This window comes from Micromys minutus (assembly GCF_963924665.1).
Source record: "Micromys minutus genome assembly, chromosome: 25".
In the NCBI taxonomy this organism is placed as follows: domain Eukaryota; kingdom Metazoa; phylum Chordata; class Mammalia; order Rodentia; family Muridae; genus Micromys; species Micromys minutus.
In genome coordinates this window covers 29,457,529-29,474,367 of record NC_137960.1, presented here as the reverse complement: position 1 = coordinate 29,474,367, position 16,839 = coordinate 29,457,529, and the positions used below count along the sequence as shown (strand labels likewise).

The following is a 16,839-nucleotide window of genomic DNA, read 5'->3' as shown; positions in this document are numbered from 1 at the left end:
GATTAATTTGCAAAACATTGTAAACAAAACCTCTGGCCTCACTTTTCATTTCTAGATCTACTCCTGAAGTGTTGGATCCATGTAAAATAGCTCAAGGTATTTTCCCACAGCCCAAGTGTCTTCAAGAATGTGGTCAGGGCTCTGAAGAAGATGAGCAACAGAGCTGGCTGGACACAGAAGAGGATGGAAAAATCTTTACCCCCATTCAGTCTTATTCACTTGTAATTGTCCTTTCCTTCAAGTCTAGGGGATGCTAGTGATCAAATGAAGAACAAAGCTGCCTTGTGTCTAAATCCGAGGCAGCTTTAAAACTGCCTCTGCTTTGGCTCTGATCGAGCACTTCCTGGGGGAAGAACTTTCTGACAGAGCTCAACCTTTTCTTGTGTGTTGTTATCCTTGACTCTCACTATGGTTTCTCTTGATGCTCCCAATAGCTCCTGGACTGTTTTGTGATCCCAGTGGTGATTTTACTCTCCTGGTTCTTCCTGCTGATCCGGTACAAGGCTGTGCATTTCATCGGCATCGTGGTCTGCATCCTAGGCATGGGCTGCATGGTAGGAGCAGATGTGCTCGTGGGAAGGCACCAGGGAGCAGGTGAGTCTTTTGGGTAATCAACAGGTCACACACCTCTATGAGTAGGATTAGAGGGAGACCTAAGATATGTGTGTTTGGGTAGAAACAGGGCTCCTAAGAACTTGGTTCTTCCTGTGGCAGAGTCCTGTTCATGTTTTTTCCCACACACACACCCAAAGTAATAACACATAGAAGGCCCTGGTACATAAGCCCTGGGTGAATGTAATATGTAAAATTCAGAGACATTCACAAATTGTTAAAACTGAGGTCACAATCTATGTGGAGGGGTTTTGAAGGTCAGGGCTTCTGGCCTGGAACAGTTTTCAAACATCATGTGGATGAGCTAATCAGCAACTCAGCCACAGAGCCTTCCCGGCTTTTGCTTCCCCAGCCCCAGCTCTGCCAAGACAGAGAAAGACACAATCTCCAACCTACTAGGTCAAGGTTGATTTACAGGCCAGAGAATGGGTGCTTAGAGTCAGCAGACCAGAGTAGGATGTGCTATGTTCCAAGAGCTACCTGCCACCTCATGCATGTTTGTTTATCTGTTTTAATGGGAAGAGTTGTTCTATTGGTCATAGCTTGGCAACTTCTCAGGCAGAGCTGTGTGATCCAGTCAGCTGATTCTTGTGGCTCTTCAGGAGAAACTCTGATTCTAGTAGCTTCAGAAGGACTTTTCTAAAGTGTTTCAGTTTCTGTGCTACAGAAAAAGTTTTAGAAGAGGAAAAGTATGTCAGGCACACAAACCCCTTTTGCCTGCATCAGGAGTGTAAAGTACTCACTTTCTAAAGGTCTTGAAATTGCTCTTTCTTCTAAAATGGTAGATAATAAAGGCTCAGAATTGGGTGATTTGCTTTATGAGACAAGGCTGTCCCTGAAATGATATCCTTTATGTTGCATCTTAGTTGTTTATAGCGAAAAGGAACCTTCTCCAACCTTCTTTATAATTGAAATGAAGGAACTGCAAGGTCTAGCAAAGCCAAGTGAAGTTATTCAAGGTCACAGACATGAGGTGGGAGGACATTCTGGGCTCCTGACCTTCCAGGCAAGCTTTCTTCCCTCCACATTGCTAACAGCTAAAGTTGCATCACAGAATAAAAGGGAGATATCCTCAATCTCCTAGACCTGCAGTTGAGATGTTACAAATCCCTACCTCAGCTGATGGTTTAGAAATACACCCCCACCATCTGCCCAAATACCCTTTGAGAAACACTTGTTCTGTGGCCTATTGATAGGTAGTGTATCAAAGGTCTAGCCATGTGCTTTGTATGCATAGTCATTGTTCTTGATGGTTTCTTTAGTTCTTATCAGATAGTATTATGCCTAATACAGTGTCTAAGCTTTCTATTTGGCTATTGACTCTAGCTGTCCAATCTGATCATCATCTTACCCCCACAGTCAATCAAAACAGCCTTCCAATAAGTCAAAGTGTTTGACCCTAATAGTAAGTTAGCTTTGGATTGATTTATTAGATTATTGACACTAATCCTGTGAAAAATGTTTTCCAGCTCTGAAGTGGTAGGGAAATAGTACCAGTTAAGACAAAGACAATAAATCCATCTGAGAGCCTTTCCTTAGGTGATCACTTATAATGTAAATGAGAACAGGGCTAAACCATAGTGAAGTAGCCCAGTGCTGTCCCCATGGACCTGCCTGAGGCTCATGGTATTGCCTTTCGTGACATGCAAAGCACCAGCGATAACAGAACTAAATCTTGTCACTATAGAGCACACACTGGCTACTTACATGGTGCCCAAGAGTGTGGATGGACGCCTCAAGGCCTGTCCAAATACAAAATTCAAGGACTCATTGACTACATACACTTTATCTCTAAAAAATATTAAATTGGAAGAAAGTTCGACTATCATCTATATTTTTAAAACACACTGGTTCTAAAATTCAATATAATTCTAAAATATGTATGCATCATTACTAAAATTATCCTATTTTCTATCTTCACAGCACAGTGGGTTCAATTGCACTAACTAGCCAAAATCACCAGGCTTTTATAAAATACTTTAGGTACTCATAAAAACTTAAACGAATCATTTAACTCAAATAAATCCTTATAATCATGTTGGGGACTTTTCAAAGAAAAAATTATCTGACTTCATTTTTTTTATTATATTGTTTCAGTCCTGTTTCTGCTTAGCTTAACATTTTGACAATTCCATCCCCAAATACATGGATTTTATCCCTTTTACAATAAATTTGGCCTCATTGTAATTCGTTGTTCTATTTTTTTAATGCCACCTTTCTTCTTCTCCTAACCAGGAATGACTCCTTTATTTAAGCCTGGGCAAAGAAACTTATTCAGATATCAGACACTGCATTAAAAGAAACAGGTCCTGTCCCAGAATAAAGTACCACAGTGAATGCTGTTGATGAAACTTCCCCATGTTGTTGGCCTACTGCAGACACTGGTCAAAAGATAGTGCCCAAGCTCCTGGCATGGGAGACCTCACTTTGACACCCATGGAACACTTATCATGGGTACAGCCAGTCAGTCAGTCACCCACCATAAGAACTATCTACATCATTAAGCTCTACAAAAGCATTTTTTTTTGTCAAGTTGGTAAGTATAAACAGCGGGTCTAATATTTAGAGGTTCTTTCTTCACTGAGGTCCCACTGGCTTCAGAGAGCTCTCTGAGAGATCACCCTTGCTCTTGTGGATGTGGCCAGTGGAAGATACCCAGTAGACAGTGGGAATGTTGTGGATGTCGGAGTGTAAGCATGGTTCAGTAGAGCCCTAGGAGTACTCCATGATGACCTCTACTTTTCTAGCTTTGTAGATATAAATAGAAAGGGTGAAAGTAATAAGATGAACGCAAAAACGAAAATGGTGCCCCATTCTAAAATGTATTGCTTCTCCTAGAAGCAGCCCCTCCGTGCTATGATAATTGCATCTCTTAGTTCATTTGTGATGATTTTAACAATTTATTATTCGTTATAATTCTATATTTATTTTAAGGAAAAATATACTATTACAGAGCCAGACAACTCAACACAATAAAAGTGACTTGTTTTTGTTGAACACCCCCCACTGCAAGGAGCCTTCCCATCGGTTATCTCACTTTAGCTTAATAACTGAAAAAAATTCTCGTGTTTCATTCCCACAAACCAAGGTAAGCTGTGTCACTCGGATGTAAAATCTTTGCAGTGTCTTTCTGTTCCACACTGTTCTTATTTTTCCATAATTACATCTTGTTTATATTAAACTTATATTAAATTAAACAGCTAATTAGAGTAATTAACCTTCCTAGATTGTCCAGGATGGTGGATTGATCCCATGTAAGACTTTAAAGTTAAAATTGAGTCCCATGAAAACAAGATAGTTGGTCCACCATTGAAAACTCCAACGTATTTGAAGGAAACATTTCATATAAGGACCTATCAGACTTCTTTTTTTAATTAATTTTTTATTGGATATTCCTCGATACCATCCTCCTTCCCCTCCCATTGCCTCTATGAAGATGCTCCCTCTCCCAAACACACTCTCCCACCTCAGGGTCTTGGCATTCACCTACACTGGGAGAATGAGCCTTCGCTGGACCAAAGGCCTCTCCTCCAATTGATGCCAGACAATACTATCCTCTCCTAGAAGACTTCTAATACTCCCAAAGAGTGACACTGGTTCTTGAATTAGTGGCAACTCAATGATTTTTAGATAAACTTCATACTTCTCCTAGTAACACACGTAGAAAAATGTTTATCTAAAAGATGTTTCTGCTTCTAAAATAATATAATATAGAAAACTAGCCCTTGAAAGCCAATTTATGAAAGGATTGGTTAGAAACCAGGAGCAACTCAGAATGAAAAATGTCCAACTCACAGACACAGATAGTTATTCAGACAGAATGAAGCTAATGCCTATTAAAAACACCATTTGTAAACAAGTTGTATGACATATGCTAACTATTTTCTATGAACTTCTCTACTCCTATAATAATAATTTAAGATAAAGAAAATAAAATACAAGAGACTCTGTAGGTCATGACAGGTGATTTATTCTATTCTGCCGGAATCGAAAGTTATCACCACTCAAAACATTGCCATGTGGTGGGCCCAAATATTTTCTGCCAGATAATTCATTTAGACATTCTTTCGGAACTTAAAATGGTGGGGCATATTAGATTGTGGTGGAAATACATAGAAGAAGGAAACTGTTCCCTTGTGGCATGTGAGAAACAGAAAGAAAAAGAAGAGGAAAGGGTTTGTCTTACTATCCTCTTTGAGGGCACACTCCAGAACACTTAACATCTGTCTGATAGGTGCTCCCTCCTAGTAGTTACGCCTCCTGACTCCAAACTAAGTCTTCACACACTGGCTTTCAGAAATACTTAGTATTCAAACTGTATCCCATGCTATAAAATAAGTTGAAAGTAATTAAGCTTATTTATTAATAGAATTCCTAGTAAACAATAAATGATATGTAATAATTTAATAACTTTTAAAATATTTCTGAACTTGAAATGATATATGACTGTATTATTATTAAAAATTAACATTAAGTAAATGAAGATTTTAAAGTACTGATGAGTACATTTCTTTTAGTGGACCATTCTAATGACTAGCTGTAACAGTAAAAATGAGGGTGGAGGCTCTGCTGTTTTACCAGAGGGCCTGAGTCTGATTCCCAGCACCCTTGCTGGATATGATATCCACATATGCACATGGATAAACTTAAGTCTTAAAAAATAAACAACTGAAGAAGACTATTCACTAAAAACTAAAAAGGCAGTTTCTGCCTTTTAGGACTTTAACAAAACAGACTGATAGTTCTTTCATCTTATTAAAATATTTCATTATGACTTAGTTTCCTGAACACATTCTCATACAACTCATTTTTCTAAGAGTTCTATTAAAAGGTCCTACTGTATTTCGCTACTGCAACAATAGTTGATATTCATAACAAAGACTTCATGTCATAACAAAATTCTAAAATGTTTCCGGAATGAAAAGTGACTAAAAGATGTGCTTTAGAATTTTAGGTATGAACCTCATCAAGTTCAAACATTTCATACTTCTATAGCGGACACATAAAGATGAACCAGTTGCTGAAGATTTCTCTGTCCCAGCGACCTTCATTGCTCTAATGGGGGACCCAGGGACTGCCCCCTAGGTCTGCTTTCTCATCAGGGCTTCATTAAGTTCCTGCTCTTCTGCTGAGTAGGGATGGCGGCTCCCCAAAGTCTCAAAGGTAACTTGCAGCCCTCCTAAAAATCATGTCCTCAGTTTCATTCTCTCAAGAATAACTCGAACAAGCTGTTGTCCCGTCTTTCAGAGTCTCTTTCTGTCTCTTTCTCCCTCCAGTCCTTAAAAGGAGTAGGAAGTTGCTTGGAAAAGGGTGATGCCATTGACCATGGAGATAGCCAAATAGAGAAGCCCATGCTGACCCTGCTTTCATTCCTGTGAATCCTCTATTTATAGGATGTTCCGTGCTACCCAATGAGTAGTGACTGTCTGCTTCTATAGTTTTAGGGCCATTCAGATGATCTCAGCATTCAAAGATTTCCTCAGTGAGTTTCTTCCTGAAGTGTACCATTATAGTGAGCACCCTTCCTATCCTTCTCTCTTCCCCCAAAGCTGTCTGTCTGCCAAGCAGGTAGCTGCCTGGCACCCAGTGCACAGATACAGAAGCCACTAGAGTAGAAGTTCACCAGTGAAGCTGCTCACACAGCATATTTTCATTCCCTTTCTTCAGGGCTTCTATCTACACTGCCTGAAACGGGAAGAGTTCACCAAACTGCGGGATACAGTATTTATTAAAAGGAAGTAAACATAAACCAGAACCGATTCAAACCAAGCTTGGAAAAAAAATGTGTTTTTAATTTGAAAAAGTGAAATGATTAATACTATGGTGAATTTATGTTTGTCTATAAAACCGAAATTAAATGTGTATAAATACATATTTATGTCTCATATGTTTTATATATTATATTTTCATTCTTTTTTATTTTATTTTTTAACTTTCCATCTGCTCACTGCCCCCATCCCTGTCAGCACCTCCCACAAGCCTTCCTCCATTTCCCCTTTTGCCCTAAATATCCCTTCACCCTGGTACTTCAAGTTTCTGCAAGTCTAGGTGCTTACTTTCCCACTGAGGCCAGACAAGGCAGCCCAGCTAGAAGAACATGTCTCACAGACCAGCAACAGATTTTGGGATAGCCCCCGCTCCTATTGTCCAGGACCCATATGAAGACAATCTGCACACCTGCTACATATATGCAGGGATGCCTAGGTTGAGTGGTGTTCTTTGGTTGATGGTTCAGACTCTGAGAGCCCCAAGGATCCATGTTAGTTGACTCTGTTGGTCTTCCTGTGGAGTTCCTGTCCCTTTAGGACTTACAGTCCTTCCTCCTATTCTTCCATAAGTCCTGAAGCTCCACCCGCTGTTTGGCTGTGGGTGTATCTGTCTGAATCAGCTGCTGGGTGGAGCCTCTCAGAGGACAACATGCTCCTGTCTGCAAGCATCACAGAGTATCATTAATATTGTTAGGGATTGGTGCTTGCCCATGGGGTGGCTCTCATTTGGACTAGTTATTGGTTGGCCATTCCCTCAATCTCTGTTCCTTCCTCCATCCCTGCATTTCTTATAAACAGGATAAATTTGTGGGTGGGTTGGTGTCTCTATCGCTCAACTGAGGTTCCTGCCTGGATATAGGAGGTGGCTTCTTCAGGTTCCATTATCCCTATGTTGTAAGTAACAGATACCTCCCTTTTGCAAGGTCTCTGTCTTGTCCTGAATTCCATTCATTTTCATGGCCATCTGGCCAAATCTCCGTCCTTCCCCATACCTGATTCTGAACCTCCCCCCATCCTGCTCCCTCTTCCCACTCTTTCCCTGTTTCCTCCCTCCATTAGCCTCTTATGACTATCTTATTCTCCCTTCTAAGTGAGAGTCAAGCATTGTCACTTAGGCTTTCCTTCTTGATTAGCTCCTTTGAGTCTCTGGAGTGTAGCATGGTACCTGTAATTTTTTTTTTTTGCTATTATCTGCTTATAAGTGAGTACATACCATACCATGCATGTCCTTTGGGGAGTAGGTTACTTCATTCAGGATAGTATTCACAAGTTCCATCCATCTGCCTGCAAAATTCATGCTGTCTTTGTTTTCAGTAGCCGAATAGTATTCCATTGTGTAGATGTACCACATTTTCTTTATCCATTCTTCTGCTGAGGGACATCTAGATTGTTTTCAGTTTTTGGCTATTAAGAATAAAGCTGTTATGAACATAGTTGGGCAAATGTCTCTGTGGGATGTTGGAGCATCTTTCAGGTATGTGCCCAGGTGTTGTATAGCAGGGTTTTGAGGTAGAACTATTCCCAGTTTTCTGAGAAACCACCGACTTGATTTCCAAAGTGGTTCTGTCAGTTTGCTCTCTTATCAGCAACAAGAAGTGTTTCCCTTGCTCCACATGCTCACCACCTCACTCTATTGAGTGTTTTTTTTTTTTTTTTATCTTAGCCATTCTGATGGGTGTAAAATGGAGTCTCAGAGTTTCTTTGATTTGCATTTCCCTAATGACTTACAACTTTGACCATTTCTTTAAGTGCTTCTGTGCCATCTGAGATTCCTTTGTTAAAAATTTTCTGTTTAGCTCTGTGCCCCATTTTTAATTGGGCTATTAGGGTTGTTGGTGTCTAACTTCTTGATTTCTTTGTAAATTTTGAATACTAGCACTCTGTTAAATGAAGGGTTGGTGAAGAGTCTTTCTCAATCTGTAGGCTGCTGTTTTGTCCTACTGACAGTGTCCCATGCCTTACAGAAGCTTTGCAGTTTTCTGAGGTCCTATTTATAAATTGTTAATCTTATAGCCTGAGCCATTGATGTTCTGTCCAGTAAGTTGTCTTCTCTACCAATGCATTCAAGAGTATTTCCCACTTTCTTTTTCTAAGAGATTTAGTGTATCCAGTTGCCTTGGGTTTTACTGCTATGAACAGACACCATGACCAAGGCAACTCTTAATAAGGACAACATTTCACTGGAGCTGGTTTACAGGTTCAGAGGTTCAGTCCATCATCATCAATGTAAGAGCATGGCAGCATCCAGGCAGGCATGGTGCAGGAGGAGCTGAGAGTTCTACATCTTCAGCTAAAGGCTTCTAGGAGAACACTGATTTCTGGGCAGCTAGGACAAGAATCTTATATCCCATGTCCACAATGACAGACCTACTTCAACAAGGCCATATGTCTTAATAGTGCTTTTCCCTGGGCCATGCATATACAAGCCATCATATCAGTTTTATGCTGGGTTCTTCATCCATTTGGACTTCAATTTTGTACAGGGTAATAAATATAGATCCATTTTCATTCTTCTACATCTAGACCTCCAGTTAGGCCAGCATCTTTGTTGAAGATGATTTACTTTTTTTATATTGTTTTGGATTCTTAACCAAAAATTAAGTGTCCAAAGGTGAGTGAGTTTATTTCTGAGTTTTTAATTCAATTGCATTGATTAATGTGTCTGTTTCTGTACCAATATTATGCAGTTTTTATCACTATTGCTCTATAGTACAGCTTGAGGTCAGGATAATGATTCCTCCAGAAGTTTTTATTGTTTTGAATATCCTGGGGTTTTGGTTTTTCCATAGGAAGTTAAGAATTGCTCTTTAAATGTCTATAAAAATTGTGTTGGAATTTTGTAGAGGATTTCATTTTTGTGTATGTATATATTATATGTTTTGTTCATTCTGAAGTTGTGTCAGCAAAGTAGAAATCTTATAAACCCTGTTAGGCCCCTTGTGCACATTTGTCCATGGTCAAAGACATAGTGCTAACTACTGTCATGCCTTCTTTCCCTGCATAGAAGAGGATAGAAAATTATTGTTAGGTTTATAACAGATTCACAAAACAGCTGAAAATCCCCTGAAACAAAAAATAATACACACACACACACACACACACACACACACACACACATATATATATATACATATTAGTATATATTTGATAAAACATTTCTAGACAGAGACACAGGCTTTGAAGGGAATTAACCCGAAGAAAACTTCATTTTGGGGGAAAACTTTCAGTTTTATGAAGATAGGTAGCTTTTTTATATCTCAGCATATCTAACACAACATATTTTTAAAATCTTTACGTGATTTTGATTGGAAATTGCTAGGATTCTTATGAGCGTGACAGAAGAAAATAGAAAAAAACGAACCTCCTGTTTTCTGGTGCCAGATTCTAATCAAGATTTTTTCTGAGGCTCTATCTGCTTTCTTTGTTTCCTAGGGGAAAATAAGCTAGTAGGGGACCTTCTGGTCTTAGGAGGAGCCACACTGTATGGGATCTCAAATGTCTGGGAAGAATCTATCATCCGAACTCTGAGCCGTGTGGAATTCCTGGGAATGATTGGTCTCTTTGGTGCATTTTTCAGTGGAATTCAACTGTGAGTAAAAATAACAAGGAACATAGCAGTTGTAAGAAATGTGTTTTAATTTTACAATTCTTGGCCTTAGAGTGTAATATCTAAGGCAGAAAAGCAATCACCAAACTCCCACAAAAAGATCTCATTAAATCTATAACGTATATCCTTATTAATAAATTACTTCCAAAGTATAGAGTATAAATTATTATAAAACATTTCATAAATTTGGATGATGATTTTTTCAGGAAATAATTAAAAGTGTATATATTTTCCCAGGGAGTGTGCTGTAATTTATAAAGATGTTATAAGTATGGGATAAATGTTATGATTTGATATACTTCTAATGGGGTATGTTTGTTTATTAGTGGCAGCTGCTAAGAAATTTCTATTTTAAAATTAGAGTTTTATTTGAGAGATGGCTTAGAAGTTTAAAACACTGGCTTACTTTACCAGAGAACCAGGGTCTGATACTCAGCACCTATATAGAAGCTCACAATCCTCTGCAACTCTAGTCCTGGGGGATCTGGTGCCCTGCTCTGGTCTCTTGTCTACGAGGCATACATGTGGTGCAGAGGTATACATCCAGACAAATACCCATACAGAGATAAAATGAAACAATTTTTTTTAAAATAAAATCACCCTTTTATAGGTGTTCTTTATTGCCTATGGGTTTACAAGAATGAACCATATTTTAAATTTAACTATCAGAATTTAGCATTCTTTTCTCTTTAAAAAGATAGGAACATATAAAACTGAGATTCACTAAATGTCAAAAAGAGAAGTGCACCAGATTTGCAATATTTCCATAATTGGAGCAAAAGCGATTTCTTAATGCATTATCTAGTCCCTCAGAATTTGCTGTAGATAAAGCATAATTCCTACTATTAAAGAGCACATTTAATTAATGTGAGGAGTGAAGTTTAGTTTCACCATATAAGCCATTGTTGTTTCATGCAATTGCTTTCTACAAAACAAACTTTTTGCAATTGTATAGGTTTATTGTCAGAAATTACTTAAGGAAAATATTTTGGTATTACCTGATATCACATTTTGAATATAGGATGATTTCAGCACATTTCTCAAAAATCTAAGTGTCCTAAAATACTAGTCTAACTCTCTAGCAGGGAAGTCATAGGGGAAGCTGGGGATTTATTTGAGATTCATTATGGAAATGTAATTGCATTCTAAAGGATTCTTTTAGATCAATCATTCGTGGCCAACATTTTATAGATAGAGGGTTCATTTAATCCATTGTTATTGTTATTGGATCTAAAATGTGTATCCAGAGATTCACTGCTCATTTGCTTGGTCATACTTTGTCAGAGCTAATGGAGCTCCGTGGGATGCATTTCTGCCAAACTAAAAGCTTTGTATTGTAAATGATATAGATTGAGTGTGCACTGGACTGAAGCCCTTTCTAGCAGAGTAGTTGAAATGGTGCCAACTGCACCTTCTACTCTGCCTCTACTGAGTGATTCTCAGAGTTCAGTCCTTGGACCAGCAACACTGCCATGGCCCTAGAGTTGCTCATCATCAATGCGCCTCCCTGAGCCCTCCAAGCTTTACTGAATCTGAAGGTCTAGGGAAGAGGCCCCAGAGACAGTGTTTAACACACTCTCCAGATGCTTATGAGATGCAAATGCCTATGTAACTTTGAGAACCACCGCTCTATTGAATGTTTAGTGAATAAATTGATTAAACCTGTAAGCACGGAGTTTTCTGAACCTGACCACTTGCTTTCCCAAAGCACATGAACAAAAAGAAACTAAGCCCTAAAAGCCTGTTTGGTTGAGGACAATGAGGTTTAAATTCTCCCAGACCCTTATTGCTGCTGGCCACCCCTAGCAATAGCTTTCAGGGAGAGACCACAGGATACCTCTGCAGGGGCCAATTCGTTCTTGAAGTTCAATTGGTTGCTTTAGTAGTTGTGTAAATATGGTAAATGACAGAAAAAAAAGAAAAGAAGAAAGAATGCATGTGACTGTCTTGTTTATTTCCTTTGACTCTACAGAGCCATCATGGAACACAAGGAGTTGTTAAAGGTACCATGGGATTGGCAAATAGGTAAGTATATGCTCATTTTAGATGGGTTGTTTGTTTGCTGTTGTTTTGTTTTTGCAAATCTTAGAAGTTTGTTTGAAAAATTATATGGTGAGGGATAGGTGGGGCAGACAAGGAGGGAATTTAAAATGACAGGTGACAAAAGAAGACAAAATTACCTTGCCATGCTGGAAGTCCTTCGCACAGGAAGACTGGATTTCCTGAATTTTCTCATGTCCTGCTTGAACTTCTGCCAGTTAGTGTTTTATGGAAGAGACAGAAGTGTGCTATTAGGTTAACAACCAACCAGGAAAGACAGGCTCAAGGCAGTAGTGGTGCAGAAATGAGAGCAATTTGCTCCAGACAAGAGATACAGAATTGATGTGATCATTAAAAAGTAGCACCTTTGTAAAGGGGAAAACTGAGCTTAACAAAAGGCAGGAGAAGAAAAAACATACTAGGTATTCTGGGATCTTTGGAACCTTTTCAGAAAGGAGCACTTAGACTTAAGAAATTGTTCATTGATCTTTAACTGTCCCTGGAAATACCAGACAGGCACTTAACCATTCAGTAGACATCTAGCACATCTTAAATTTTTACCTGTTTCTAAAATCACTTTCTTCTAAAAGTTTTTAGTTTATGGATTTCAGATTCTTAGTGATATTCTTATTACCTAAGAGGCAAAGTCTAGGAGAAAGCGTCCCTCGGTTTACCCAAGAATTCTGTGTTAAGGCAAAGGAGCCCAGCAGTGAACATGACTGGAGTTCAGGCCAGGTAGGGCAGTGCTTGAAAAATGTGAGCAGAATGAATGTAAGTCAGGGTTGGGGGCATATAGGTGCTTCTCCACCACCTCTAGTAGAGGTGTCTTTAGTAGAAGTGACGCTTCCGCATATTTTCCTTCCTTGGGAAAAAGATCCTTGCACTGCTGTATCCATCCCCAGCCCATAAGCATTCAGAACTGTTTTACTACCAATAGTATGCCCTCTGTTGGCTGAATGAGCGATAGAAGGTTGTCTGATATATACTGGATGCATGAGACTTTAGACAAGGGCTAACCAGCCTTTACGTTTGTTCCAGAGTCTGCCATTTGCCTGTTTCTCGAGGATGGACAGGAAATGCTATAATTAAATGAAAATCAATAGAGAGGAGGGAGATGGAAGAGAATAGGGAGGCAGCTGGGAAAGGAACCAGCTGCAGGGGTCAGAAGCATGTGCCTTTGTGACTCTTGAAGTCAGGACTCTTAAACATGACTCATGTTTCACAGTACTTCACATCCAGTGGTCTGGGAGGATAAATTAATTCAATATTGATGGTAATGGAAGTAATCAAAATGAATTCATCCTCTAATTATGTACACGTCCGCTGAGACTTTGTCATAATTCAGTGTTAGTTAAATATGTCATCACAAGGTGGTTTTATCCTAAGCTCTCACATTGCCATTAAGACATCAGTCCCCTGCAGCTCAAGATATTGAAGACTATGCCAAAGGATCATATCACAGGGCCATCAAATTAATTCCTGGTTGAAAACAAGGTTAAAATGGCCTAAATATCAGATCAAATACTCTTTTTCCCCCCTTTCTGAAGCACTTGTATGCTTGGATACGAGATTTCATACCACAGTCACCTTTGTTTTTGTGAGCTCACTCTGGTCAGCTATAGGGTCTGGTTGTCTAAATTAGTTATAGGCGTGTGACTTTCAGTAAATCACTGATCATTAAATGAGCAGGTAAATGAAGAACCATAGAGGAGGTGGCTCCTTCCTGTCATAATGAGGACAAGGGAAGCAGACGCAGAGGCCTAAGACCATGTTAGACTGTCCTCTGTGGAACTGAGAAATGACAGAGCAGCCACTAAAACTCAAGGACCAAAGAGTCGAGGAGACACTACAGAAGGTCAAGGGAGGGAGAGGCCTGATGATCAGTTCCTGAAAAAACACACACACATAAATAACACACACACACACACACAGAGAGGGAAGGTAGAATAGATTCCAGGACTATCTTCATTTACCTGTCATCCCCTGATCCCTCTCTGTCTAATAGACCTCACAGAAACTCTGGGTCAGCTCCAATGTTATCAATACAGAATGTAAGTAGGGAAAAATGCTTTATGTTTTCTGGACATGAAGATTATTTCTAGTGGATTATTGTGTGCACTGATTTCAAGATGGAGTGACTAAAAGCAAGACAATTGTTTTCATCCTTTTGTTTTATTCTATTTAGTATAAAGACTGCTTGTGATTATTTAATCAGCAAACTCAAGTAAAACATAGGACTTAATACAGCTGAGCTGTCCTCCCCCATCGGGAATATTAGCTCACAGCCAGAAATCTAGTAAGCAACTTAAATATACCCTTTGTCTCATGCACCAGCGTGTGTTAATGAGTATATTAACAAACATGAGCTGATGTGGAAGTCAACTGTAGAAGAAAGGGTATTCTGGGGGCCAATAGACATAGGTCTGGCTTACATGGAGGTACCTTTTCACTTCTGATATTATGATGGATGACTGTTTTGTTACCATACTGACAATGGGATCATGTGGTCTCAGTGAAGGGAGGTCCTGAGAGTTCCTTAGGAATGCATTGAGAAGTGGTCGGAAGATGGCTCAGTAGGCAAAGTGATGGCTGAAAGATGGCCTCAGGACTCAGGTAATAAGCCAGGCATGGTGGAGGACATCTGAACCCACCATTCTGGGAGGCAGATACAGGTAGATCCCTGGGCCTTGCTGCCCAGCTAGTCTGGCTAAATTTGGTGACTTTTGAGGTCCGCAAGACTTCCTGTCTCAAGGAAAAAAATGGATAGCAATGGAGAAGACACTTGATGTTGGTCTTTGATCTACACATGTACACGTGCTTGTGCGCGCACACACACACAAACACACTCACAGAGAAAGAGAGAGACAGACAGACAGAGAGACAGAGACAGACAAACATACAGACAGATGTCTACACAAACATACAACACAATGTATGAGGTTAAAACTTATGACTGGGTTTCTGAGATGGCCCACTAGGTTTTCAGTTCCCTGTGATAAAACTAATTTTGATTGTCTAAGCATGTCAACATAATTCAGTGCTCTTGATAGGTTTGCCCTAATCTATGTGTTCTAAGACATCATTTTATCTTGCTATTACTAATAAAAATGTTTGTCTAGTAATACAAAAGAAAGACAGAACACCAGTAGGTCCTTTTTTCTTTTATTAAATACTCCGTATTTAAATTTGAAATGTTATCCCTTTACCCCGACCCAAACCCATCCCCCCTGCCCCTCCATTTGCCTTCACAAAGGTGCACCACTCCCTTTTGATCTCCTTCTCCACCCCATTGCATTGGCATTCCCCTACACTGAGAAAATGTGCCCTCTCTGGAACAAAAGACTCTTCTCACATTGATGCCAGACACTGCTATCTTCAGCTACATACACAACAGGATCAATAGGTCTCTCAAAGTGCTCACAAAGGTTGGTGTTTTACTCCATGGGAGTTTTTGAGGGTTTGGTTGGTTGATAATGTTGTTATCTTCCCATAAGGTTGCAACCCCTTTCAGCTCTTTAGCAACCTCATTGGGAATCCCCCAGTTCAGACCAATGGTAATCTCAGTTGTATCTCTCTGACCCTAGCATAGTCCCTGATGGGGCATCTCTTTCTGGTTTCTGCCAGTAAGTGCTTTTTGGGATCAGCTATAGTGCTTGGATTAGGTGACTGCATGTGTGGTGGATCCCCAGGTGAAGCAGCTTCTGAGTGATCTTTTCTTCAATCCCTCTTCCTCTATTTGACCTTGTATTTCCTCCTATGAGAGTTTTGTTCGTTTTTCTAAGAAGGACTGAGGAATCCCCATTTTGGCCTCCCTTCTTTTTGAGCTTCATAATGTCTTTGATTTGTTTCTTGGGTATTGGGTATAAAGAGCTTTTTGGGGCTAGTATCTGCTTATCAGTGAGTGCATGCCATGTGTGTTCTTTTGTGACTGGGTTACCTCACTCAGAATGATAGTCTCTAGTTCCATCCATTTGTCTAAGAATTTCATGAAGTCATTGTTTCTAATAGCTGAGTAGTACTCCATTGTGTAAATGTACCACACATTCTGCATCCATTCATATGTTGATGGACATCTGGGTAATTTCCAGCTTCTGGCTACTATAAATAAGGCTGCTATAAACATGGTGGAGCATGTGTCCTTGTTATAGGTTGGAGCACCTTTTGGGTATGTGCCCAGGAGTGGAATACCTGGGTTTTCAGGTAGTACGATGTCCAATTTTCTGAGGAACCACCAGACTGATTTCCAGAGTGGAAGTCTAGGTCTTGTTTTTCTGGTGTGTTTGGCAATCCATTACTTGCTGTGTTGGGAGAGCTGGGTTCTGATATTGCCAAGTTGTCTTGGTTTCCATTGCTTAGGTTCCTTCGCTTCCTCTTATCATCTTGTTGTCTGTGATTACATGTGTTCTTGTTGTCTCTGACTGGAACCTGTCTCTCATATGAATCTGTGGGCCAATAGGCTCAGGAAGAAAATTGCTTCTGGATGTTTTTCTCTTTGCAGGCATGTGGTGAGTTCTGATTGCAGTGGCTTTGTTCTGTCTCCATGGGCTCGGGTGGGAGAGCTCTTGCAAGACTTCTCTGGGGGCTCAGCCATGTGTAGGCAGGTCTTGAGTATTGATTGCAGTCGCCTGGCCCTCTTGCAGGGCCAGAGAGTACCTGATCCCAGAGTGCACCATGCTAGCTGGCCTCCAGGGTCTCCAGGCTATCCATCCCGGGGCAGCCTGAAGGGTATGTGGCAAGCTCCAGTTGGCTCAGCTAGGAGAGCACTTGCAAGGCTCCTCTGCGTGTTCAGCCGTGTGCAGGCAGGCCCTGGGT

At 40.0% G+C, this 16,839-nt stretch overlaps 1 protein-coding gene across 1 annotated transcript in view; it reads left to right on the top strand.

Moving 5' to 3' along the window:
- Nucleotides 1-16,839, top strand: part of SLC35F1 (solute carrier family 35 member F1) — a gene marked incomplete at both ends in the record, with an annotated part of 400,113 nt that overhangs the window by 358,999 nt on the left and 24,275 nt on the right. Inside the window, 3 exons of the mRNA XM_080938335.1 lie at nucleotides 435-594; nucleotides 9,813-9,969; nucleotides 11,960-12,012. Of these exons, the coding sequence (XP_080794461.1) occupies nucleotides 435-594; nucleotides 9,813-9,969; nucleotides 11,960-12,012 (370 nt within the window). The remainder of the gene's footprint in view (nucleotides 1-434; nucleotides 595-9,812; nucleotides 9,970-11,959; nucleotides 12,013-16,839) is intronic.